The sequence below is a fragment of the Oncorhynchus nerka genome, linkage group LG28 (genome assembly GCF_034236695.1).
Source record: "Oncorhynchus nerka isolate Pitt River linkage group LG28, Oner_Uvic_2.0, whole genome shotgun sequence".
Classification (NCBI taxonomy): Eukaryota; Metazoa; Chordata; class Actinopteri; order Salmoniformes; family Salmonidae; genus Oncorhynchus; species Oncorhynchus nerka.
In genome coordinates this window covers 82,299,507-82,325,448 of record NC_088423.1, presented here as the reverse complement: position 1 = coordinate 82,325,448, position 25,942 = coordinate 82,299,507, and the positions used below count along the sequence as shown (strand labels likewise).

The 25,942-nt window shown below is 44.0% G+C and overlaps 1 protein-coding gene across 9 annotated transcripts in view; it reads left to right on the top strand.

Moving 5' to 3' along the window:
* Positions 1-25,942, top strand: part of LOC115125476 (chromodomain-helicase-DNA-binding protein 9-like) — a 197,731-nt gene that overhangs the window by 157,241 nt on the left and 14,548 nt on the right. For 5 of the 9 annotated variants that reach the window (XM_065013182.1, XM_065013183.1, XM_065013188.1 and 2 more), the window contains 11 exons: positions 670-928; positions 1,095-1,300; positions 1,610-2,512; positions 2,674-2,840; positions 3,054-3,323; positions 4,238-4,424; positions 4,686-4,834; positions 5,158-5,391; positions 5,671-5,820; positions 5,920-6,024; positions 6,474-9,276. In XM_065013182.1, the coding sequence (XP_064869254.1) occupies positions 670-928; positions 1,095-1,300; positions 1,610-2,512; positions 2,674-2,840; positions 3,054-3,323; positions 4,238-4,424; positions 4,686-4,834; positions 5,158-5,391; positions 5,671-5,820; positions 5,920-6,024; positions 6,474-7,466 (3,623 nt within the window). In that variant the 3' untranslated portion in view covers positions 7,467-9,276. Of the gene's footprint in view, positions 1-669; positions 929-1,094; positions 1,301-1,609; positions 2,513-2,673; positions 2,841-3,053; positions 3,324-4,237; positions 4,425-4,685; positions 4,835-5,157; positions 5,392-5,670; positions 5,821-5,919; positions 6,025-6,473; positions 9,277-25,942 lie in introns of those variants that run through there. The other 4 variants (XR_010461738.1, XR_010461737.1, XM_065013186.1 and 1 more) reach the window with 3 other exon arrangements.

Here is a 25,942-nt window from a genome sequence, read left to right as displayed (position 1 = left end):
ACCAGTCACTACTACTACCAGTCACCACTACTACTGCTACTACCAGTCACTTCTACTACTACTACTACTACATGTCACTACTACTACTACCAGTCACTACTACTACCATTCACCACTACTACTGCTACTACCAGTCACTGCTACTACTACTACTACTACTAGTCACTGCTACTACTACCAGTCACGGCTACTACTACTACTACTACAACCAGTCACCGCTACTACTACTACCAGTCACTGCTACTACTACTACTACCAGTCACTGCTACTACTACTACCAGTCACCACCAGTACTACTACTACTACTACTACCAGTCACTGCTACTGCTACTACTACTACTACTACAACCAGTCACCGCTACTACTACTACCAGTCACTGCTACTACTACTACTACTACCACCAGTCACTGCTACTGCTACTACTACTACTACTACCAGTCACTGCTACTATTACCAGGCACCACCAGTACTACTACTACCATTACACTACTATTACAACAACAACTACTACTACTGCTACTAGCACCAGTCACTACTATTACAAACAGTCACTACTACTAGTGCTACTACTGCTGAAACTACTACAACTTCTTCCACTACTATAAAACAACTTAAAAAGCATTCTCCCAGGTTAAACAATGTATGTGTTGTGTATGTGTGCTCTCTAGAGGGTGCTCCAGTGATGATGGAGGGGTTAGGTGGTGGAGGAGGAGGAGACGCAGCCTACTGGCCCTCCTCCTCAGTACTAACAGCCAGACTGAGACGTCTGATCACAGCCTCTCAGCGCTACACCAAGTCCAGACAGATCCTCCACATCCACCAGACCCAGCACACCACCCATGTCACGCCCTCACTGTGTCCCCTGCCACCCACCCTCAATGACACTATCAACCCCAAGATGGCCGCCAAGATAGAACGCCAGCAGAGGTGAGTGAAGCTGCAAGGCCTGGACAGAAACGTAAAGTTAGCCACGGTCTATAACTTATACCACTGTCTCATTCTCTCTTCCTCTTTCTGTCCTCTTTCTCTATGTGTATATCTCTATCTCTACCCCTATTTCTCTCTATTTCTTTCTCCCTCCCTCTCTCCCCAGATGGACGAGGCGAGAGGAAGCTGATTTTTACCGTGTGGTGTCTACCTTTGGTGTGGTGTTTGACCCAGACCTGGGCCGTTTCGACTGGACCAAGTTCAGAGCCATGGCTCGGCTGCACAAAAAGACAGACGAGAGTCTGCAGAAGTACCTGTGGGCCTTCACTGCCATGTGCAGGAGAGTGTGTCGCCTGCCACCAAGAGAAGGAGGTGAGAGAGATACTGTTCATCTGTGCTGTGCCACCTGTAGAAAGGGTGTGGAAGTCAATATACTTATAAGCTGTATACTGTGTTGTTTATTAGAGGAGTTGTGTGCTTACTAATACCTGCTGATAATGTGCTACACACAGTATGTTTGTCAAGGTTAATGATTTCAGGAAATGCTGGGGAAACAAGCATGTGATAAGGTTAACGATCAATGGAAAGTTAAACAGCGAGTGGAATGAGTCCACACAAAATGCAAAACACAGATGTATGAATTATGCAGGACAGCCTTATTCTCTCTCTCCCTCTCTCTAGACACAGCGGTGGACCCCTCTCTGTCCATTCAGCCCATCACAGAGGAGCGTGCATCTCGTACCCTCTACAGAGTAGAGCTGCTACGCCAGGTCAGGGAACAGGTCCTGCGCCACCCCTTGCTCTATGAGCGCCTGCCCCTGTGCCAGCTGGGCTCGGACCTGCCCGTGTGGTGGGAGACCAGTACCCACGACAGAGACCTCCTAATTGGGGCCGCCAAGCACGGCGTCAGCCGCACAGACTACCACATCCTCCGAGACCCAGAGCTCTGCTTCATGGCTGCTCAGCGCAACTACAGCCAGAATAAAGGAGTCCAACTGCCATCCCAGACCCCTACTCCGCTCCTGAACCCCCAGTACCAGGCTAGTAGAGACCCAGCCTTGGCAGAGTGCCCTGTGCCTGCCCAGAGGGAGAGGGAGGAAATCCCGGGGGCAGTGCCCAAAGAAGAACCTTTCTCGGAGGGGGAGGAGCGCATGGAGAGAGGGGGTCAGGTGGAGGGGGAGAGGTGGAGTCCCCAGCCTGCCCCTCTCACCCCTACAGGGATAGAGGAGAAGCCTGATCTGGGGGTGGTGAAAGGAGAGAACGAGAGCCACATGGTGGCGGCACGGACCAAGCCACTCACACCCAACTCAGCCGCCAGGAAAGAGAAGAAAGCCAATAAAAGAAGTCGAAGAGAGGCCAGACGAGCCGCCTCCGCAGCATCAGACTCCGACTCGGATGGCTCCTCCTCCAGCTCTTCATCACGATCTTCTTCATCATCGTCATCGTCGTCCTCTTCCTCCTCACGCTCCGGATCCAGCTCCTCTTCATCTTCATCCTGCTCATCAGGCTCCTCATCTTCCTCTTCCTCATCTTCATCTTCCTCTGTTAACAGTGGGAGTGAGGGAGAGGAAGGAAAGATCAAGGGTGAGTGCTGCTATTATTCTTTTGGTTCTTGCAGTGAAAGACTTTTACAGTGCCATTGAGGCAATCAATGTTGTAAATATGCCAAGGTAGTTAGGCTGTCTGAAGTTGTGTTGTATATTTTGAGGTTTTCTAAAGTAGAGTTATATTGCATGTTCTTCCAGTCCCGACAGTGGCCATCGTGAAGGGATTCGACGAAGACAGTGTGGCGTCTCTCAGCACCACTCAGGATGAGATGCAGGACAGTCACGTGACAGAGAACGGCAGCAACAACTCACACCACCACCCCTTCCAGGGAGGATACATGCTGGCTGCATCCTACTGGCCCAAGGTAAACACACACACCAAACCTCTTTGTGTTTCACTTCTAGCCTGAGTTAGTTTCCTGAGAATCACAACCATGTTGAAACAGCCCTTAGGAGGGTGCTGTTCACGTTAATCCAGTTTTATTTCATCCTTCCACCAGACGATATAGTCCGGGCAAAGCCAATCAGCATCCAGGATGCAAACAACTTGTTGTATAATGTCCCCTGTCCCCCTGTAGGACCGTGTGATGATCAACCGTCTGGACAGTATCTGCCAAGCAGTGCTGAAGGGGAAGTGGCCGGGGGCCCGGCGGTCGTACGAGGCAGGAGGGGCCGTAGCCTCCTTCTACACCACCAAGTTGCTGGACAATGCAGCTGCTGCCAACAACAGCAGCAACCTCTGCTCAGCTTCCGCCTCGGCCTCAGAGGACCCCTCTGCCTCCCCTCAGGGTTCAAAGGTGAAGAAGCATGTTGCAGGAGAAAAGGAGTTCTCAGTGAAAATGAATGAAGTATGTTGATTTCCGTTACTCCCCTCTCGTAGGACCCCACACTACTCCAAAGCCTAATTGTGGTGTTTCAGCATGTTTTGTTGGGGATTTTGATTTTGTTGTTTTGGCTGCTGCCTACAGCACTGATTTGTTTAATAGTAATACCCTCTTTAATTTCTACCCACTCCATGTGGATTGGGATCTGGGCTATAATTACATTTTTACATAAATCAGTCGTTCATGGATGGGAAGCTAATAAGAAGCTTAGTGTGGAGAAACACTGGGGTTTGAGAGGGTTCATCTGATTGAGATGGGGCTGGCTCGCTATTGTGGGGGATTGTGATGGGGCTCTAGTACTGTGGGCGTTCTGACTCTAATGGGGCTGATAGCAGCTGGGCTATTAACCATGCAGGCCTGCTTCCTGCTTGCTTTAATACTACAGTAGCTAGCTATGAGCCTACGTTGCCATAGCAACAGAGGGAGGAGCATTTGTGTCAAATATTCAATAAAATGGCCACTGACTGCTGCTACAGTGTTGCTGGGGCTTTCCTGACCAGTCTGGCTGGAATCTTGACCTTTATAAGGAATATGCTGAAAGCTGCAGCTTTCCCTTTGACATAGTCCTTCAGTAAACTCCTGACATTGCATAGACAACTTACCCTACATGCTTCTAGCTGCTACAGTATATGCTGTGTTCCTACCCATAACTATTCCTACTTCCAACTTCCAAGAATACAGAATGCTCTTAGAAAGAAGCCTTACAAGCCAACAAACTATTGTGCCAATGCAGTGAAAATCAAAACAAGCACTTAGACCCCCTCCCTTTTTCTGTTATGTTTTGGGTTTTTTTTTTTTCTGTAGAAGGGGCTCCAATGCCATCAGACAGTGTGACCTTGTGTTTCTGTGTAATTGACTGACCGCCCCTCTCTCTGCAGCAGGAGGGGGGTCTGAAGCTGACCTTCCAGAAGCAGGGGGCCGGCCAGCCCCTGAAGAGGCCCCTGGAGCCTGAGGAGGGGCCCCTGAGCCAGCAGCAGTACCTTACAAGGCTTCATGAGCTCCAGAGTGCCTCAGACACCAGTCTGGCTGACTTCACCAAGCCCCAGGCTGCCAGCTTCCCACAGGGTACATACAGACTAGGGCTGACCACAAAGTCCTGTTTTAACAGCAATGTATTGTTAGTTTATACAATTGAAAGTTCATTCCTGTCTGGTAAAGAATACCCTTCATGAGAAATCTCAAAGCTAAATTGTGAGCTTTTTATTTGGCATCACTAGATGGCAGCAAAGATACATTTCCCCATATGTTGTACATTCATGATCGTGATGGTGTGTACTGCTTTAGTCTTCTGTTTTAATCTGGGACACGTTGTTTGTGTGTTTCCAGACTCTACAGGTCTGGCAGGTCAGATGAAGCTGAATGGAGGTATGGACGGCCAGCCGGTGGTGAAGAGAAGGAGAGGAAGGAGGAAGAATGTGGAGGGGATGGACCTGCTCTTTATGAACAGGAACAGAGGACCAGCCGTGCCTGAAAGCGTAAGATCTTTCTCTCTTCTCTTTGGGGCTCTACATCTTCCTTGTCAATCCTCTCACTCCTATCTTGCCATCTTAGGTCCTTCAAACATTTAGTCCTTAAACACTGGGTACTGGAAAGCTACATGTGATTGCATTGTTTTAAGAGATATTTAAAGTTTGAAGAGTATGCCTAAATGTGTTTACCTAGCAATTGAAAATGAAATATAGGATTTACTGTGTGTACTGAAGTATAGGAGGCCGTATGAAGGGTGTGCTAGTATGCCTATACAAACACTAGCCACTAGAAATTCACTGATGGGATGATGTCTACCCTGCATCTCCAGGTGCCCCCGGCTTGGGGTGGTATGAGTCAGGCTGGCACTGGGCTGTCTATTGCCTCAGGGCAGGGTAACCCCCTAGGGGCCCAGGGCCCTATGGACACAGAGAGCAGGGTCTCTGTCATCAACCTGAAAGATGGGACCCGTCTGGCCGGAGACGATGCCCCCAGGAGGAGGGAGCTGGAGCTGTGGCTCAAAGAACACCCAGGCTTTGTGGCTGACACAGGGGCCTTCATCCCTGTGAGTCCCTCTCTTCCTCACCCTCTGATTCTCCATTCCTCTATCCCTAACCCAGGGTTTATTAAGGGCTGTGAATATACTGTACAACTACAATAGACATCCGTCAGGGTTACGGTCAATTCCATTCAGTCAGTTCATGACATAAACAGAAATTCCATTTGCATTTTGAATCAAAATGCAATTGACCCCAACCATGATTTCCATTGACAGTAGAAATGGTTTTGGATGTAGTCCTGTAGTTGAACCTCTGAATCCCTGACCCTCTCTTCTCCTCCTCAGGGAGTGAATAAGAGGCAGCTGGAGCAGTTCCAGCAGGATGGTAGACCCAAGCAGAAGAGGCATCGCTGCAGGAATCCCAACAAGATCGATGTCAACAGTCTGACAGGAGAGGAGAGGGTCCAGATCATCAACAGGAGAAATGCACGCAAGGTGAGGGGTGTGTGTGTGTGTGTGTTTGTGTGTGTGTGTGTGTGTGCGGGTTGTACAACTTCTACTTTGTCTCATGTTGTCCTCCCGTCCTCTCCCCAGGTTGGTGGGGCCTTCGCCCCCCCTCTAAAGGACCTGTGTCGGTTCCTTCAGGAGAACCCAGAGTACGGGGTTCCACCAGAGTGGGCCGACGTCGTCAAGCAGTCGGTAAGTCTGATAGCCTTTACCTCCTTCATATTGCTGTAGAACACCCCACAGGTCTACTTCACGTGTATAAAAGAGGAATAATAGAACTACATGTATCTAGCTTGGTTAGTTGTCAGTGCAGTAACTGTGCTATAGTTAAGCAATAAGGCCCGAGGGGCTGTGGTATATGGTCAATAAACCACGGCTAAGGGCTGTTCTTATGCACAACGCAATATGGTTTGCCATATACCACAAACCCCTGAGGTGCCTTATTGCTATTATAAACTGGATACCAACGTAATTAGAGCAGTAAAAAATACATGTTTTGTCATACCCATGGTATACGGTCTGATATACCACGGGTGTCTGCCAATCAACATACAGGGCTGGAACTACCCAGTTTCTAACTGTAGTTATCTAATGGTTGTTGATTAGAGTGCTAACCCTGTGTTTCTCTGTCTGTCCTTCAGGGCTACCTTCCAGAGAGCATGTTTGACCGGATCCTGACAGGACCCATCGTACCAGAGGAGGTGAGTCGGCGTGGACGGAGGCCCAAGAGCGCCCTGGCCAAAGCTGCAGCTACAGCCAACCAGGGTGCCCCATCCCTGGGCCTCAACCCCCTGCTGGCCAACGGCCTCCTCTCTGGCATGGATCTATCTAGTCTACAGGCCTTCCAGCAGAACCTCCAAAGTCTCCAGTCACTGCAGCTCACTGCCGGCCTCATGGGCCTGCCCACCGATGCTAACAACCTGGCCGCCATGTTTCCCATGATGCTCTCTGGCATGGCTGGGCTTCCCAACCTCCTGAGCATGGGGGGTCTGCTGGGGAAGCCCCCACAGGACGCCATGGGGGGAGCTGAGCAGAGGAAGAGGAAGAAGGGAAGCAGAGAAGGAGGAGGAGGGGAGCCCTCGTCTGCCTCCTCCAAAGCCCCCTCCTCCAACTCCCACGGCCCCTCCCACACCTCGGACACCAAAGGTGAAAGGACAGAAGATCAAAGCAGGGACGGAGATGGCCGCATCCCCAGTGTCCATTCCCCCTCTAGTTCCTCTGCCACCACCTCCATCACCACCCCACTAAGTGCTTCTGCTGCCCAGGCAGCCTCCAGTCACCCTCTGTCTCTTAACCCCTTGTTACTCTCCAGTATGCTTTACCCAGGGATGCTTCTCACTCCAGGCCTTAACCTTCCTGTGTCCACCACACAGCCACCACACAGTGACTCAAACAGTGACCACAAGCCCACTAAGACCTCTAAGACCGCCCCCTCAAAACCTCTGTCGCCAAGGAGAACACCAGAGTGTCAGGAAGAGGAGGGTCTTAGTGACAAGAGGGAGGAGTCATGGGAACACAAGGAGGAGAACAGTGGTCCAGAAGGCTCGGGGAAGGCGGAGTCATCTTCTTCATCAGAGTCTGGGAGCTCTTCTTCATCATCTGATGGGTCATCAGACTCCAGTGATGAAGACTGAGTCTAATGAATATATAAATATATTTATGTATCTATTAGAAATGTACACACATACAGTACCAGCCAAAAGTTTGGACACACCTACTCATTCAAGGGGTTTTCTTTATTTTTTACTATTTTCTGCATTGTAGAATAATAGTGAAGACATCAAACATATGAAATAACACATAGGGAATCATGTAGTAACCAAAAAAGTGTTCAACAAATTTTAGATTCTTCAAAGTAGCCACCCTTTACCTTGATGACAGCTTTGCACACTCTTGGCATTCTCTCAACCAGCTTCTCCTGGAATGCTTTTCCAACAGTTGGAGGAGTTGTTGGCTGCTTTTCCTTCACTCTGCGGTCCAACTCATCCCAAACCATCTCAATTGGGTTAGGTCAGGTGGTTGTGGAGGCCAGGTCATCTGATGCAGCACTCCATCACTCTCCTTGGTCAAATAGCCCTTACACAGCCAGGAGGTGTATTTTGGGTCATGGTCCTGTTGAAAAACAAATAATAGTCCCACTAAATGCAAACCAGATGGGATGGCGTATCACTGCAGAATGCTGTGGTATCCATGCTGGTTAAGTGTGCCTTGAATTCTAAATAAATCACAGACAGTGTCACCAGCAAAGCACCCCCACTCCATCACACCTCCTCTTCCATGCTTTACGGTGGGGACCACACATGCAGAGATTATCTCATCAGACCAAAGGACAGATTTCCATTGCTCGTGTTTCTTGGCCTAAGCAAGTCTCTTCTTCTTACTGGTGTCCTTTAGTAGTGGTTTCTTTGCAGCAATTTGACCATGAATACCTGATTAAGTCTCCTCTGAACAGTTGATGTTGAGATGTGTCTGAAGGAAGCATTCATTTGGGCTCTGATCTGAGGCGTAGTTAACTCTAATGAACGTATCCTCTGCAGCTGAGGTAACTATGTTTCTTCCTTTCCTCTGGCGGTCCTCACGAGAGCCAGCTTCATCATATCGCTTAATGGTTTTTGCCACTGCACTTAAAGAAACTTTCCAAGTTCTTGAAAATGTCCATATTGACTGACCTTCATGTCTTAAAGTAATGATGGACTGTCATTTCTCTTTGCTCATTTGAGCTGTTCCACCCCTACCATGTCACAACACAACTGTTTGGCTCGAACGAATTACAAAGAAAGAAATTCCACAAATGAACTTTTAACAAGGCACACCTGTTAATTGAAATGCATTCCAGGGGACTACCTCATGAAGGTGGTTGAGAGAATAACAAGAGTGTGCAAAGCTGTCATCAAGGCAAAGGGTGGCTACTTTGAAGAATCTCCAAATATAAAATATATTTTGATTTGTTTAACAATTCTTTTGGTTACTACTTGATTCCATATGTGTTATTTCATAGTTTTGATGTCTTAGTAATAGTAAAAATAAAGAAAAACCCTGGAATGAGAAGGTGTGTCCAAACTTTTGACCTGTACTGTATATATTACACATATATATGGATTTCCCTGCACTTACATTGTGATTTCTTTTCATGTAAATACAGAAAACGAACTAAAATGTTGTGTGATAAAGACTACAAAAATGAGACAAGAAGAACCATGACCTAGGAGAAACTGAAATGAACTTTCAGTGTTTGTTCAAAAAGGTACAATCTCGTTTTGAGAGACATTTTGCATGTCAAACTTTAGTAGATTTCTGAACTTTGTGAACTTGTATTAGGCCTACACACATTGATGTACAATTGCAACAAACTGAGAAAAAGAAATCAAAATGGCATTATTGTAATTATCATGTTGGGATTTAATTTTATTAAAAAAGAGGAAATAAATATGCGCTCTCTGCTGAGCTGTACTGTTAATATATTTTGTAGTGGGAGGAAAAGACCTTGAATATTTAGCCTTCCTTGTAAATACTTTTACAGGTTTTCTTCTTGACACTTACAGTATACTTTGCGGATCATACGTTTGGAAAAGTCAGCAATAACTCGGGCAGCTAATGAATGTGACTGATGCTGTAGATCCTTCATCAGCCATGCTTCTCACACAAGGGAGAGGTGTTCAGTCTCTGTTCCAATGTCCACACTAACACAGTTATTCAAATGAAGAAATGTATTGGACATTCATTCTAAGTAGTATGCTAGTGTACATTTTGGAATGTAGTCTCCCCTGACTGTCTCGCACAACCAACACACATGGTTCTTTTGACACTGAGGTGCACTTTAGTTTCCCATATTACACTCGCTAGCACATAACCAGTTGGGTCTACTCCCCTAAGGACAGCAAACTGACAGCAAGGCTGCGCCAAATGCTGCTTTCGCTGGGACAGAAAAGACACTAAATTCCACCCCAGTGTTTTTGACTGCATCGTTACCTCAGCAGAGTATAGAAGGGATTGAGTTCACTGCAAATACATCCTGTTGTGTGTGTATTGGCAAGGCTGGCTCACTCGTCCCCGCTGGGATCTGTGTTCTTCATGGCATACTCTTGAGAGCTTCCACTCGCTTAGTCTCTTCCAGTGCCTTGAGTCTGCGAGACTACCACTCACTGTGTTCTGGCTGTGTGTGTTTGTTTGCGTGGGCATTTCTTTCCGTTTTGGCTGAGTCAGTGTGTTCTTCAGGCCATGTACTGATTGTGTCCCATGCGTGCAGCATCAATCGGGCCATTGTGTATCGTGGTGTGTATTGGGGAGGCTAGAGCATTGGGTTCTACAACCAAAAGTGAAGTCACATAAACAGTGACTGCTGGTATAGTCGACATAGTATACTCAACACCCCCTGAGTCATCTTTAATACTTTAAAAGCCCATCAGTATCTGTGTTCCACTCGTAGTGCCGCCTTCTGCTATCGAGTGAGCTGAAGAATCTCCAATGAGCTCTGATTGTGGGTGATGTCTATAGTCTTCCATTCTGAACACAGTGTGTCCCTGTTGTGTTGAATTACCTTTCTATCATAAACTAGTATTTAAGTAGCTATGTGTATTGAGGGACCACAGGGGTTTGTATTGTCTCTGATATAATTGTAGATGACTGAGTCATCAAAATTATTTTCATAATTGACTGTAGAAAAGCATAGTTTATACATCGATTGCAGTGATTCTGAATAGTATTGGGTTGGCTATGGTAGGTTAAGTTTAGGCTTGAGTAAGACTGAATATCCAGACCTTCCTTTAGAACTGAGCTGCTTTGCTGACTATGATCTCTCTGTTTCATGGGAATTGGAGGCTTTTAAGTGTTAATTTCTAGCCTGGAATCTAAACTGATATGCTGTTTCATCACTAAACACATTGTTCAGTCTGATTTCACCAGGCTAGTTCATTTCTCCATATGTCTTACTGATCAATCCACTGATGACTGGATCTGCAGACAGACTGATAGATGTAGAAGTGTCCTTACGCTCGCTGTACCTCTGTGTATTTCACACCCTCACTTTCTCACTCAACTTCCAGTCAGTATCTGATGTGATTTAACAGATAGATGTTTTATGTTCCTTATTTTCTACGGCTCAATGGTGGTGTATTTTTTCATTACCATATGACATGGCTCATCTTTGCTCATCCTCGTGGTAACCAAGGGAGACACTGACACTGGAATTCAGTATACCCTAAGTACCTGTTGTAATTATGTTTAGTGGAACAGTGCTTTCCGGATTGATACAGCACCGTGTAGGAGAACTGTCGGTACACGTTGGACTGCTAGGCAGGCACACATTTGGAAATGATCTTGAAGATGAATGAGATGTTTTATTTTACATGGTGACAATGAAACGTCACAACAGGTTACATCTGTGGTAGAGACATTCATTTAGTCTCTTTTAGCCTTCATTTAGCTGTTCACTGAGCCTATATTGAACCCATTCATCAACGTATACAAGCCCACCAGACAGACAGCCCTGCCCTGTTGTCTAAACCAAGACTGATGAAGAACCTCCACTCACTGAAATAACATTTACTTTAAAGATGTTTTGTTTTCCCCATTCACCTATGATGTCCTTTACCATGGTTTCTGTGTGTAAACTCAGAGACAGCCAGGTTGTTACTCTTCCTGAAAGTCAACCTAAATAGATTTAACATTGTCAGTTTGCCACTTTAGTTTGGGCTGGGTCCAACCACTAGGTCTCACAAGCCTAGTGAATTCAATAGAACAACCTTCATACCTAGTCTATCCCTAAATGTACCAGTGTCCTTCGGCAGAATCCCAGCCTTTGCTGCTTCCTGGTTATAATATTCACCCAAATATGATTGTTTTAGCAGGCTTTATTTTCAGACCCAACAGGCAGACAACAGGCATGGATTCATTCCTACTAGTGTGACAAGAAGCCTGCTTAATTTGCTATAGACAGACCCATAGCTCTGTTTAAGTTGAAATGTTAGTACTGAGGGGAGAGCTGGATTTGACTAAAGATGGAACAATATATTTGCTTTTATGATGTATTTTGATGAGATATTTCTGGTAGTTTGTTATAGGTCTCCCTATGTCACATACATCTACAGTGCTGAACTGACTGATTAGATCCGTCATAGACTCGCCTCACTGGCACAATGAAATGACCAATATGCAACAGACAGAGAAGAATAAAGCACACACTACTACATGTTAACTAGAATTTTCATTTTGGGTAAAGTAGGTGCTGAAATGACGAAAATTGATTATTTGCATTGTATTTTTTGTTTCAAGCTTGATAATATCCTAAAGTCAATAAGTCTGTTCTTGTTTTTGTTTGGTTGTTTCTTTGACAGTTGCAAAATTATCAAGTTGTGGTCTGTGTAGTGGAAGAATACATTATGTAGTGGGGAGGACAAGTTGTGGTCTGTGTAGTGGAATAATATGTTGTGTAGTGGGGAGGACAAGTTGTGGTCTGTGTAGTGGAATAATATGTTATGTAGTGGGGAGGACAAGTTGTGGTCTGTGTAGTGGAATAATACATTATGTAGTGGGGAGGACAAGTTGTGGTCTGTGTAGTGGAATAATATGTTATGTAGTGGGGAGGACAAGTTGTGGTCTGTGTAGTGGAATAATACGTTATGTAGTGGGGAGGACAATGTAGTGGGGAGGACAAGTTGTGGTCTGTGTAGTGGAATATTACATTATGTAGTGGGGAGGACAAGTTGTGGTCTGTGTAGTGGAATAATACATTATGTAGTGGGGAGGACAAGTTTGTGGTCTGTCTGTGTAGTGGAATAATACGTTATGTAGTGGGGAGGACAAGTTGTGGTCTGTGTAGTGGAATAATACATTATGTAGTGGGGAGGACAAGCTGTGGTCTGTGTAGTGGAATAATACATTATGTAGTGGGGAGGACAAGTTGTGGTCTGTGTAGTGGAATAATACATTATGTAGTGGGGAGGACAAGTTGTGGTCTGTGTAGTGGAATAATACATTATGTAGTGGGAGGACAAGTTGTGGTCTGTGTAGTGGAATAATACATTATGTAGTGGGGAGGACAAGTTGTGGTCTGTGTAGTGGAATAATACATTGTGTAGTGGGGAGGACAAGTTGTGGTCTGTGTAGTGGAATAATACATTATGTAGTGGGGAGGACAAGTTGTGGTCTGTGTAGTGGAATAATATGTTGTGTAGTGGGGAGGACAAGTTGTGGTCTGTGTAGTGGAATAATACATTATGTAGTGGGGAGGACAAGTTGTGGTCTGTGTAGTGGAATAATACATTATGTAGTGGGGAGGACAAGTTGTGGTCTGTGTAGTGGAATAATACATATGTAGTGGGAGGACAAGTTGTGTGTAGTGTAGTGGGGAGGACAAGTTGTGGTCTGTGTAGTGGAATAATATGTTATGTAGTGGGGAGGACAAGTTGTGGTCTGTGTAGTGGAATAATACATTATGTAGTGGGGAGGACAAGTTGTGGTCTGTGTAGTGGAATAATATGTTATGTAGTGGGGAGGACAAGTTGTGGTCTGTGTAGTGGAATAATACATTATGTAGTGGGGAGGACAAGTTGTGGTCTGTGTAGTGGAATAATACATTATGTAGTGGGGAGGACAAGTTGTGGTCTGTGTAGTGGAATAATACATTATGTAGTGGGGAGGACAAGTTGTGGTCTGTGTAGTGGAATAATATGTTATGTAGTGGGAGGACAAGTTGTGGTCTGTGTAGTGGAATAATACATTATGTAGTGGGGAGGACAAGTTGTGGTCTGTGTAGTGGAATAATACATTATGTAGTGGGGAGGACAAGTTGTGGTCTGTGTAGTGGAATAATACATTATGTAGTGGGGAGGACAAGTTGTGGTCTGTGTAGTGGAATAATATGTTATGTAGTGGGGAGGACAAGTTGTGGTCTGTGTAGTGGAATAATATGTTGTGTAGTGGGGAGGACAAGTTGTGGTCTGTGTAGTGGAATAATATGTTATGTAGTGGGGAGGACAAGTTGTGGTCTGTGTAGTGGAATAATACATTATGTAGTGGGGAGGACAAGTTGTGGTCTGTGTAGTGGAATAATACATGATGTAGTGGGAGGACAAGTTGTGGTCTGTGTAGTGGAATAATACATTATGTAGTGGGGAGGACAAGTTGTGGTCTGTGTAGTGGAATAATACATTATGTAGTGGGGAGGACAAGTTGTGGTCTGTGTAGTGGAATAATACATTGTGTAGTGGGGAGGACAAGTTGTGGTCTGTGTAGTGGAATAATACATTATGTAGTGGGGAGGACAAGTTGTGGTCTGTGTAGTGGAATAATACATTATGTAGTGGGGAGGACAAGTTGTGGTCTGTGTAGTGGAATAATACATTATGTAGTGGGGAGGACAAGTTGTGGTCTGTGTAGTGGAATAATACATTATGTAGTGGGGAGGACAAGTTGTGGTCTGTGTAGTGGAATAATACATTATGTAGTGGGGAGGACAAGTTGTGGTCTGTGTAGTGGAATAATACATTATGTAGTGGGGAGGACAAGTTGTGGTCTGTGTAGTGGAATAATACATTATGTAGGGGGAGGACAAGTTGTGTTGTGGTCTGTGTAGTGGAATAATACATTATGTAGTGGGAGGACAAGTTGTGGTCTGTGTAGTGGAATAATACATTATGTAGTGGGGAGGACAAGTTGTGGTCTGTGTAGTGGAATAATATGTTGTGTAGTGGGGAGGACAAGTTGTGGTCTGTGTAGTGGAATAATATGTTATGTAGTGGGGAGGACAAGTTGTGGTCTGTGTAGTGGAATAATACATTATGTAGTGGGGAGGACAAGTTGTGGTCTGTGTAGTGGAATAATACATTATGTAGTGGGGAGGACAAGTTGTGGTCTGTGTAGTGGAATAATACATGATGTAGTGGGGAGGACAAGTTGTGGTCTGTGTAGTGGAATAATACATTATGTAGTGGGGAGGACAAGTTGTGGTCTGTGTAGTGGAATAATATGTTATGTAGTGGGGAGGACAAGTTGTGGTCTGTGTAGTGGAATAATATGTTGTGTAGTGGGGAGGACAAGTTGTGGTCTGTGTAGTGGAATAATACATTATGTAGTGGGGAGGACAAGTTGTGGTCTGTGTAGTGGAATAATATGTTTATGTAGTGGGGGGGAGGACAAGTTGTGGTCTGTGTAGTGGAATAATACATTATGTAGTGGGGAGGACAAGTTGTGGTCTGTGTAGTGGAATAATGGGAGGACAAGTTGTGGTCTGTTATGTAGTGGGAGGACAAGTTGTGGTCTGTGTAGTGGAATAATACATTATGTAGTGGGGAGGACAAGTTGTGGTCTGTGTAGTGGAATAATACATTATGTAGTGGGAGGACAAGTTGTGGTCTGTGTAGTGGAATAATACATTATGTAGTGGGGAGGACAAGTTGTGGTCTGTGTAGTGGAATAATACATTATGTAGTGGGGAGGACAAGTTGTGGTCTGTGTAGTGGAATAATACATTATGTAGTGGGGAGGACAAGTTGTGGTCTGTGTAGTGGAATAATATGTTGTGTAGTGGGGAGGACAAGTTGTGGTCTGTGTAGTGGAATAATACATTATGTAGTGGGGAGGACAAGTTGTGGTCTGTGTAGTGGAATAATACATTGTGTAGTGGGGAGGACAAGTTGTGGTCTGTGTAGTGGAATAATACATTATGTAGTGGGGAGGACAAGTTGTGGTCTGTGTAGTGGAATAATACATTATGTAGTGGGGAGGACAAGTTGTGGTCTGTGTAGTGGAATAATACATTATGTAGTGGGGAGGACAAGTTGTGGTCTGTTGTGTTATGTCTGTGTAGTGGAATAATACATTATGTAGTGGGGAGGACAAGTTGTGGTCTGTGTAGTGGAATAATATGTTATGTAGTGGGGAGGACAAGTTGTGGTCTGTGTAGTGGAATAATATGTTATGTAGTGGGGAGGACAAGTTGTGGTCTGTGTAGTGGAATAATACATTATGTAGTGGGGAGGACAAGTTGTGGTCTGTGTAGTGGAATAATACATTATGTAGTGTCTGGAGGACAAGTTGTGGTCTGTGTAGTGGAATAATATGTTATGTAGTGGGGAGGACAAGTTGTGGTCTGTGTAGTGGAATAATACATTATGTAGTGGGGAGGACAAGTTGTGGTCTGTGTAGTGGAATAATATGTTGTGTAGTGGGGAGGACAAGTTGTGGTCTGTGTAGTGGAATAATACATTATGTAGTGGGGAGGACAAGTTGTGGTCTGTGTAGTGGAATAATACATGTATGTAGTGGGAGGACAAGTTGTGGTCTGTGTAGTGGAATAATACATTATGTAGTGGGGAGGACAAGTTGTGGTCTGTGTAGTGGAATAATACATATGTAGTGGGGAGGACAAGTTGTGGTCTGTGTAGTGGAATAATACATGATGTAGTGGGGAGGACAAGTTGTGGTCTGTGTAGTGGAATAATACATTATGTAGTGGGAGGACAAGTTGTCTGTGTAGTGAATAATACATTATGTAGTGGGGAGGACAAGTTGTGGTCTGTGAGTGGAATAATACATTATGTAGTGGGGAGGACAAGTTGTGGTCTGTGTAGTGGAATAATACATTATGTAGTGGGGAGGACAAGTTGTGGTCTGTGTAGTGGAATAATACATTATGTAGTGGGGAGGACAAGTTGTGGTCTGTGTAGTGGAATAATACATTATGTAGTGGGAGGACAAGTTGTGGTCTGTGTAGTGGAATAATACATTATGTAGTGGGGAGGACAAGTTGTGGTCTGTGTAGTGGAATAATATGACAAGTTGTGGTGTTAGTGTAGTGGGGAGGACAAGTTGTGGTCTGTGTAGTGGAATAATACATTATGTAGTGTGGAGGACAAGTTGTGGTCTGTGTAGTGGAATAATACATGATGTAGTGGGGAGGACAAGTTGTGGTCTGTGTAGTGGAATAATACATTATGTAGTGGGGGGGACAAGTTGTGGTCTGTGTAGTGGAATAATACATTATGTAGTGGGGAGGACAAGTTGTGGTCTGTGTAGTGGAATAATACATTATGTAGTGGGGAGGACAAGTTGTGGTCTGTGTAGTGGAATAATATGTTATGTAGTGGGAGGACAAGTTGTGGTCTGTGTAGTGGAATAATATGTTATGTAGTGGGGAGGACAAGTTGTGGTCTGTGTAGTGGAATAATACATTATGTAGTGGGAGGACAAGTTGTGGTCTGTGTAGTGGAATAATATGTTATGTAGTGGGGAGGACAAGTTGTGGTCTGTGTAGTGGAATAATACATTATGTAGTGGGAGGACAAGTTGTGGTCTGTGTAGTGGAATAATACATTATGTAGTGGGGAGGACAAGTTGTGGTCTGTGTAGTGGAATAATATGTTATGTAGTGGGGAGGACAAGTTGTGGTCTGTGTAGTGGAATAATACATTATGTAGTGGGGAGGACAAGTTGTGGTCTGTGTAGTGGAATAATATGTTATGTAGTGGGAGGACAAGTTGTGGTCTGTGTAGTGGAATAATACATTATGTAGTGGGGAGGACAAGTTGTGGTCTGTGTAGTGGAATAATACATTATGTAGTGGGGAGGACAAGTTGTGGTCTGTGTAGTGGAATAATACATGATGTGGGGAGGAGTGGGGAGAGGACAAGTTGTGGTCTGTGTAGTGGAATAATACATTATGTAGTGGGGAGGACAAGTTGTGGTCTGTGTAGTGGAATAATATGTTGTGTAGTGGGAGGACAAGTTGTGGTCTGTGTAGTGGAATAATACATTATGTAGTGGGGAGGACAAGTTGTGGTCTGTGTAGTGGAATAATAGTGGGGAGGACAATAGTGGAATATACATTATGTAGTGGGGAGGACAAGTTGTGGTCTGTGTAGTGGAATAATACATTATGTAGTGGGAGGACAAGTTGTGGTCTGTGTAGTGGAATAATACATTATGTAGTGGGGAGGACAAGTTGTGGTCTGTGTAGTGGAATAATACATTATGTAGTGGGAGGACAAGTTGTGGTCTGTGTAGTGGAATAATACATTATGTAGTGGGGAGGACAAGTTGTGGTCTGTGTAGTGGAATAATACATGATGTAGTGGGAGGACAAGTTGTGGTCTGTGTAGTGGAATAATACATTATGTAGTGGGGAGGACAAGTTGTGGTCTGTGTAGTGGAATAATACATTATGTAGTGGGGAGGACAAGTTGTGGTCTGTGTAGTGGAATAATACATTATGTAGTGGGGAGGACAAGTTGTGGTCTGTGTAGTGGAATAATATGTTATGTAGTGGGGAGGACAAGTTGTGGTCTGTGTAGTGGAATAATACATTATGTAGTGGGGAGGACAAGTTGTGGTCTGTGTAGTGGAATAAATAAGTAGTTGTGGTCTGTTAGTGGAATAATACATTATGTAGTGGGAGGACAAGTTGTGGTCTGTGTAGTGGAATAATACATTATGTAGTGGGAGGACAAGTTGTGGTCTGTGTAGTGGAATAATACATTATGTAGTGGGGAGGACAAGTTGTGGTCTGTGTAGTGGAATAATACATTATGTAGTGGGGAGGACAAGTTGTGGTCTGTGTAGTGGAATAATACATTATGTAGTGGGGAGGACAAGTTGTGGTCTGTGTAGTGGAATAATATGTTATGTAGTGGGGAGGACAAGTTGTGGTCTGTAGTGGAATAATATGATGTAGTGGGGAGGACAAGTTGTGGTCTGTGTAGTGGAATAATATGTTATGTAGTGGGAGGACAAGTTGTGGTCTGTGTAGTGGAATAATACATTATGTAGTGGGAGGACAAGTTGTGGTCTGTGTAGTGGAATAATATGTTATGTAGTGGGGAGGACAAGTTGTGGTCTGTGTAGTGGAATAATATGTTATGTAGTGGGGAGGACAAGTTGTGGTCTGTGTAGTGGAATAATACATTATGTAGTGGGGAGGACAAGTTGTGGTCTGTGTAGTGGAATAATACATTGTGTAGTGGGAGGACAAGTTGTGGTCTGTGTAGTGGAATAATACATTATGTAGTGGGAGGACAAGTTGTGGTCTGTGTAGTGGAATAATATGTTATGTAGTGGGGAGGACAAGTTGTGGTCTGTGTAGTGGAATAATATGTTATGTAGTGGGGAGGACAAGTTGTGGTCTGTGTAGTGGAATAATACATTATGTAGTGGGAGGACAAGTTGTGGTCTGTGTAGTGGAATAATACATTATGTAGTGGGGAGGACAAGTTGTGGTCTGTGTAGTGGAATAATATGTTGTGTAGTGGGGAGGACAAGTTGTGGTCTGTGTAGTGGAATAATACATTATGTAGTGGGGAGGACAAGTTGTGGTCTGTGTAGTGGAATAATACATTATGTAGTGGGAGGACAAGTTGTGGTCTGTGTAGTGGAATAATACATTATGTAGTGGGGAGGACAAGTTGTGGTCTGTGTAGTGGTCTGTGTAGTGGAATAATATGTTATGTAGTGGGGAGGACAAGTTGTGGTCTGTGTAGTGGAATAATACATTATGTAGTGGGAGGACAAGTTGTGGTCTGTGTAGTGGAATAATACATTATGTAGTGGGGAGGACAAGTTGTGGTCTGTGTAGTGGAATAATAGTTGTGGTCTGTGTAGTGGAATTATGTAGTGGGGAGGACAAGTTGTGGTCTGTGTAGTGGAATAATACATTATGTAGTGGGGAGGACAAGTTGTGGTCTGTGTAGTGGAATAATACATTATGTAGTGGGAGGACAAGTTGTGGTCTGTGTAGTGGAATAATACATTATGTAGTGGGGAGGACAAGTTGTGGTCTGTGTAGTGGAATAATATGTTGTGTAGTGGGGGAGGACAAGTTGTGGTCTGTGTAGTGGAATAATACATTATGTAGTGGGGAGGACAAGTTGTGGTCTGTGTAGTGGAATAATACATTATGTAGTGGGGAGGACAAGTTGTGGTCTGTGTAGTGGAATAAGTGGGGAGGACAAGTTGTGGTCTGTGTAGTGAATAATACATTATGTAGTGGGGAGGACAAGTTGTGGTCTGTGTAGTGGAATAATACATTATGTAGTGGGGAGGACAAGTTGTGGTCTGTGTAGTGGAATAATATGTTGTGTAGTGGGGAGGACAAGTTGTGGTCTGTGTAGTGGAATAATACATTATGTAGTGGGGAGGACAAGTTGTGGTCTGTGTAGTGGAATAATATGTTATGTAGTGGGGAGGACAAGTTGTGGTCTGTGTAGTGGAATAATACATTATGTAGTGGGGAGGACAAGTTGTGGTCTGTGTAGTGGAATAATACATTATGTAGTGGGAGGACAAGTTGTGGTCTGTGTAGTGGAATAATATGTTATGTAGTGGGGAGGACAAGTTGTGGTCTGTGTAGTGGAATAATACATTATGTAGTGGGGAGGACAAGTTGTGGTCTGTGTAGTGGAATAATACATTATGTAGTGGGGAGGACAAGTTGTGGTCTGTGTAGTGGAATAATACATTATGTAGTGGGGAGGACAAGTTGTGGTCTGTGTAGTGGAATAATACATTATGTAGTGGGGAGGACAAGTTGTGGTCTGTGTAGTGGGAATAATACATTATGTAGTGGGGAGGACAAGTTGTGGTCTGTGTAGTGGAATAATATGTTATGTAGTGGGGAGGACAAGTTGTGGTCTGTGTAGTGGAATAATACATTATGTAGTGGGGAGGACAAGTTGTGGTCTGTGTAGTGGAATAATATGTTGTGTAGTGGGGAGGACAAGTTGTGGTCTGTGTAGTGGAATAATACATTATGTAGTGGGAGGACAAGTTGTGGTCTGTGTAGTGGAATAATACATTATGTAGTGGGAGGACAAGTTGTGGTCTGTGTAGTGGAATAATACATGATGTAGTGGGGAGGACAAGTTGTGGTCTGTGTAGTGGAATAATACATTATGTAGTGGGGAGGACAAGTTGTCTGTGGTCTGTAGTGGGGAGGACAAGTTGTATTCTGTGTAGTGGAATAATACATTATGTAGTGGGGAGGACAAGTTGTGGTCTGTGTAGTGGAATAATACATTATGTAGTGGGGAGGACAAGTTGTGGTCTGTGTAGTGGAATAATATGTTATGTAGTGGGGAGGACAAGTTGTGGTCTGTGTAGTGGAATAATACATTATGTAGTGGGGAGGACAAGTTGTGGTCTGTGTAGTGGAATAATATGTTATGTAGTGGGGAGGACAAGTTGTGGTCTGTGTAGTGGAATAATATGTTATGTAGTGGGGAGGACAAGTTGTGGTCTGTGTAGTGGAATAATAATAAGTGGGAGGACAAGTTGTGGTCTGTGTAGTGGTATATGTAGTGGGGAGGACAAGTTGTGGTCTGTGTAGTGGAATAATACATTATGTAGTGGGAGGACAAGTTGTGGTCTGTGTAGTGGAATAATACATTATGTAGTGGGGAGGACAAGTTGTGGTCTGTGTAGTGGAATAATACATTATGTAGTGGGGAGGACAAGTTGTGGTCTGTGTAGTGGAATAATATGTTGTGTAGTGTGGGGAGGACAAGTTGTGGTCTGTGTAGTGGAATAATACATTATGTAGTGGGAGGACAAGTTGTGGTCTGTGTAGTGGAATAATATGTTGTGTAGTGGGGAGGACAAGTTGTGGTCTGTGTAGTGGAATAATACATTATGTAGTGGGGAGGACAAGTTGTGGTCTGTGTAGTGGAATAATACGTTATGTAGTGGGGAGGACAAGTTGTGGTCTGTGTAGTGGAATAATACATGATGTAGTGGGGAGGACAAGTTGTGGTCTGTGTAGTGGAATAATACATTATGTAGTGGGGAGGACAAGTTGTGGTCTGTGTAGTGGAATAATACATTATGTAGTGTGGAGGACAAGTTGTGGTCTGTGTAGTGGAATAATACATGATGTAGTGGGGAGGACAAGTTGTGGTCTGTGTAGTGAATAATACAGTATGTAGTGGGAGGACAAGTTGTGGTCTGTGTAGTGGAATAATATGTTGTGTAGTGGGGAGGACAAGTTGTGGTCTGTGTAGTGGAATAATACATTATGTAGTGGGGAGGACAAGTTGTGGTCTGTGTAGTGGAATAATATGTTGTGTAGTGGGGAGGACAAGTTGTGGTCTGTGTAGTGGAATAATACATTATGTAGTGGGGAGGACAAGTTGTGGTCTGTGTAGTGGAATAATATGTTATGTAGTGGGGAGGACAAGTTGTGGTCTGTGTAGTGGAATAATACATGATGTAGTGGGGAGGACAAGTTGTGGTCTGTGTAGTGGAATAATACATTATGTAGTGTGGAGGACAAGTTGTGGTCTGTGTAGTGGAATAATACATTATGTAGTGGGGAGGACAAGTTGTGGTCTGTGTAGTGGAATAATACATTATGTAGTGGGGAGGACAAGTTGTGGTCTGTGTAGTGGAATAATACATTATGTAGTGGGGAGGACAAGTTGTGGTCTGTGTAGTGGAATAATATGTTATGTAGTGGGGAGGACAAGTTGTGGTCTGTGTAGTGGAATAATACATTATGTAGTGGGGAGGACAAGTTGTGGTCTGTGTAGTGGAATAATATGTTATGTAGTGGGGAGGACAAGTTGTGGTCTGTGTAGTGGAATAATATGTTATGTAGTGTTGTTGTAGTGGTAGTGGGGAGGACAAGTTGTGGTCTGTGTAGTGGAATAATACATTATGTAGTGGGGAGGACAAGTTGTGGTCTGTGTAGTGGAATAATACATTATGTAGTGGGGAGGACAAGTTGTGGTCTGTGTAGTGGAATAATACATTATGTAGTGGGGAGGACAAGTTGTGGTCTGTGTAGTGGAATAATATGTTATGTAGTGGGGAGGACAAGTTGTGGTCTGTGTAGTGGAATAATACATTATGTAGTGGGGAGGACAAGTTGTGGTCTGTGTAGTGGAATAATATGTTGTGTAGTGGGGGGAGGACAATGTTGTTGTGGGAGGACAAGGTCTGTGTAGTGGAATAATACATTATGTAGTGGGGAGGACAAGTTGTGGTCTGTGTAGTGGAATAATACATTATGTAGTGGGGAGGACAAGTTGTGGTCTGTGTAGTGGAATAATACATTATGTAGTGGGGAGGACAAGTTGTGGTCTGTGTAGTGGAATAATACATGATGTAGTGGGGAGGACAAGTTGTGGTCTGTGTAGTGGAATAATACATTATGTAGTGTGGAGGACAAGTTGTGGTCTGTGTAGTGGAATAATACATTATGTAGTGGGGAGGACAAGTTGTGGTCTGTGTAGTGGAATAATACATTATGTAGTGGGGAGGACAAGTTGTGGTCTGTGTAGTGGAATAATATGTTGTGTAGTGGGGAGGACAAGTTGTGGTCTGTGTAGTGGAATAATACATTATGTAGTGGGGAGGACAAGTTGTGGTCTGTGTAGTGGAATAATATGTTATGTAGTGGGGAGGACAAGTTGTGGTCTGTGTAGTGGAATAATATGTTATGTAGTGGGGAGGACAAGTTGTGGTCTGTGTAGTGGAATAATACATTATGTAGTGTGGAGGACAAGTTGTGGTCTGTGTAGTGGAATAATACATGATGTAGTGGGGAGGACAAGTTGTGGTCTGTGTAGTGGAATAATACATTATGTAGTGGGGAGGACAAGTTGTGGTCTGTGTAGTGGAATAATACATTATGTAGTGGGGAGGACAAGTTGTGGTCTGTGTAGTGGAATAATATGTTATGTAGTGGGGAGGACAAGTTGTGGTCTGTGTAGTGGAATAATATGTTGTGTAGTGGGGAGGACAAGTTGTGGTCTGTGTAGTGGAATAATACATTATGTAGTGGGGAGGACAAGTTGTGGTCTGTGTAGTGGAATAATATGTTATGTAGTGGGGAGGACAAGTTGTGGTCTGTGTAGTGGAATAATACATTATGTAGTGGGGAGGACAAGTTGTGGTCTGTGTAGTGGAATAATATGTTGTGTAGTGGGGAGGACAAGTTGTGGTCTGTGTAGTGGAATAATATGTTATGTAGTGGGGAGGACAAGTTGTGGTCTGTGTAGTGGAATAATACATTATGTAGTGGGGAGGACAAGTTGTGGTCTGTGTAGTGGAATAATATGTTGTGTAGTGGGGAGGACAAGTTGTGGTCTGTGTAGTGGAATAATATGTTATGTAGTGGGAGGACAAGTTGTGGTCTGTGTAGTGGAATAATACATGATGTAGTGGGGACAAGTTGTGGTCTGTGTAGTGGAATAATACATTATGTAGTGGGAGGACAAGTTGTGGTCTGTGTAGTGGAATAATACATTGATGTAGTGGGGAGGACAAGTTGTGGTCTGTGTAGTGGAATAATACATTATGTAGTGGGGAGGACAAGTTGTGGTCTGTGTAGTGGAATAATATGTTGTGTAGTGGGGAGGACAAGTTGTGGTCTGTGTAGTGGAATAATATGTTATGTAGTGGGAGGACAAGTTGTGGTCTGTGTAGTGGAATACATTATGTAGTAGTTGTTCTGTGTAGTGGAATAATATGTTGTGTAGGGGAGGACAAGTTGTGGTCTGTGTAGTGGAATAATATGTTGTGTAGTGGGAGGACAAGTTGTGGTCTGTGTAGTGGAATAATACATTATGTAGTGGGGAGGACAAGTTGTGGTCTGTGTAGTGGAATAATACGTTATGTAGTGGGGAGGACAAGTTGTGGTCTGTGTAGTGGAATAATACATTATGTAGTGGGGAGGACAAGTTGTGGTCTGTGTAGTGGAATAATACATTATGTAGTGGGGAGGACAAGTTGTGGTCTGTGTAGTGGAATAATATGTTGTGTAGTGGGGAGGACAAGTTGTGGTCTGTGTAGTGGAATAATATGTTATGTAGTGGGGAGGACAAGTTGTGGTCTGTGTAGTGGAATAATACATTATGTAGTGGGAGGACAAGTTGTGGTCTGTGTAGTGGAATAATATGTTGTGTAGTGGGGAGGACAAGTTGTGGTCTGTGTAGTGGAATAATACATTATGTAGTGGGGAGGACAAGTTGTGGTCTGTGTAGTGGAATAATATGTTGTGTAGTGGGGAGGACAAGTTGTGTTCTGTGTAGTGGAATAATATGTTATGTAGTGGGGAGGACAAGTTGTGGTCTGTGTAGTGGAATAATACGTTATGTAGTGGGGAGGACAAGTTGTGGTCTGTGTAGTGGAGTAATATGTTGTGTAGTGGGGAGGACAAGTTGTGGTCTGTGTAGTGGAATAATACATTATGTAGTGGGGAGGACAAGTTGTGGTCTGTGTAGTGGAATAATACATTATGTAGTGGGGAGGACAAGTTGTGGTCTGTGTAGTGGAATAATACATTATGTATGTAGGGAGGACAAGTTGTGGTCTGTGTAGTGGAATAATATGTTATGTAGTGGGAGGACAAGTTGTGGTCTGTGTAGTGGAATAATATGTTGTGTAGTGGGGAGGACAAGTTGTGGTCTGTGTAGTGGAATAATATGTTGTGTAGTGGGGAGGACAAGTTGTGGTCTGTGTAGTGGAATAATACATTATGTAGTGGGGAGGACAAGTTGTGGTCTGTGTAGTGGAATAATATGTTGTGTAGTGGGGAGGACAAGTTGTGGTCTGTGTAGTGGAATAATACATTATGTAGTGGGGAGGACAAGTTGTGGTCTGTGTAGTGGAATAATATGTTGTGTAGTGGGAGGACAAGTTGTGGTCTGTGTAGTGGAATAATATGTAGTGGGAGGACAAGTTGTGGGAGGACATTAGTTGTGGTCTGTGGTGTAGTGGAATAATACATTATGTAGTGGGGAGGACAAGTTGTGGTCTGTGTAGTGGAATAATATGTTATGTAGTGGGGAGGACAAGTTGTGGTCTGTGTAGTGGAATAATATGTTATGTAGTGGGGAGGACAAGTTGTGGTCTGTGTAGTGGAATAATACATTATGTAGTGGGAGGACAAGTTGTGGTCTGTGTAGTGGAATAATACATTATGTAGTGGGGAGGACAAGTTGTGGTCTGTGTAGTGGAATAATATGTTGTGTAGTGGGGAGGACAAGTTGTGGTCTGTGTAGTGGAATAATACATTATGTAGTGGGGAGGACAAGTTGTGGTCTGTGTAGTGGAATAATATGTTGTGTAGTGGGGAGGACAAGTTGTGGTCTGTGTAGTGGAATAATACATTATGTAGTGGGGA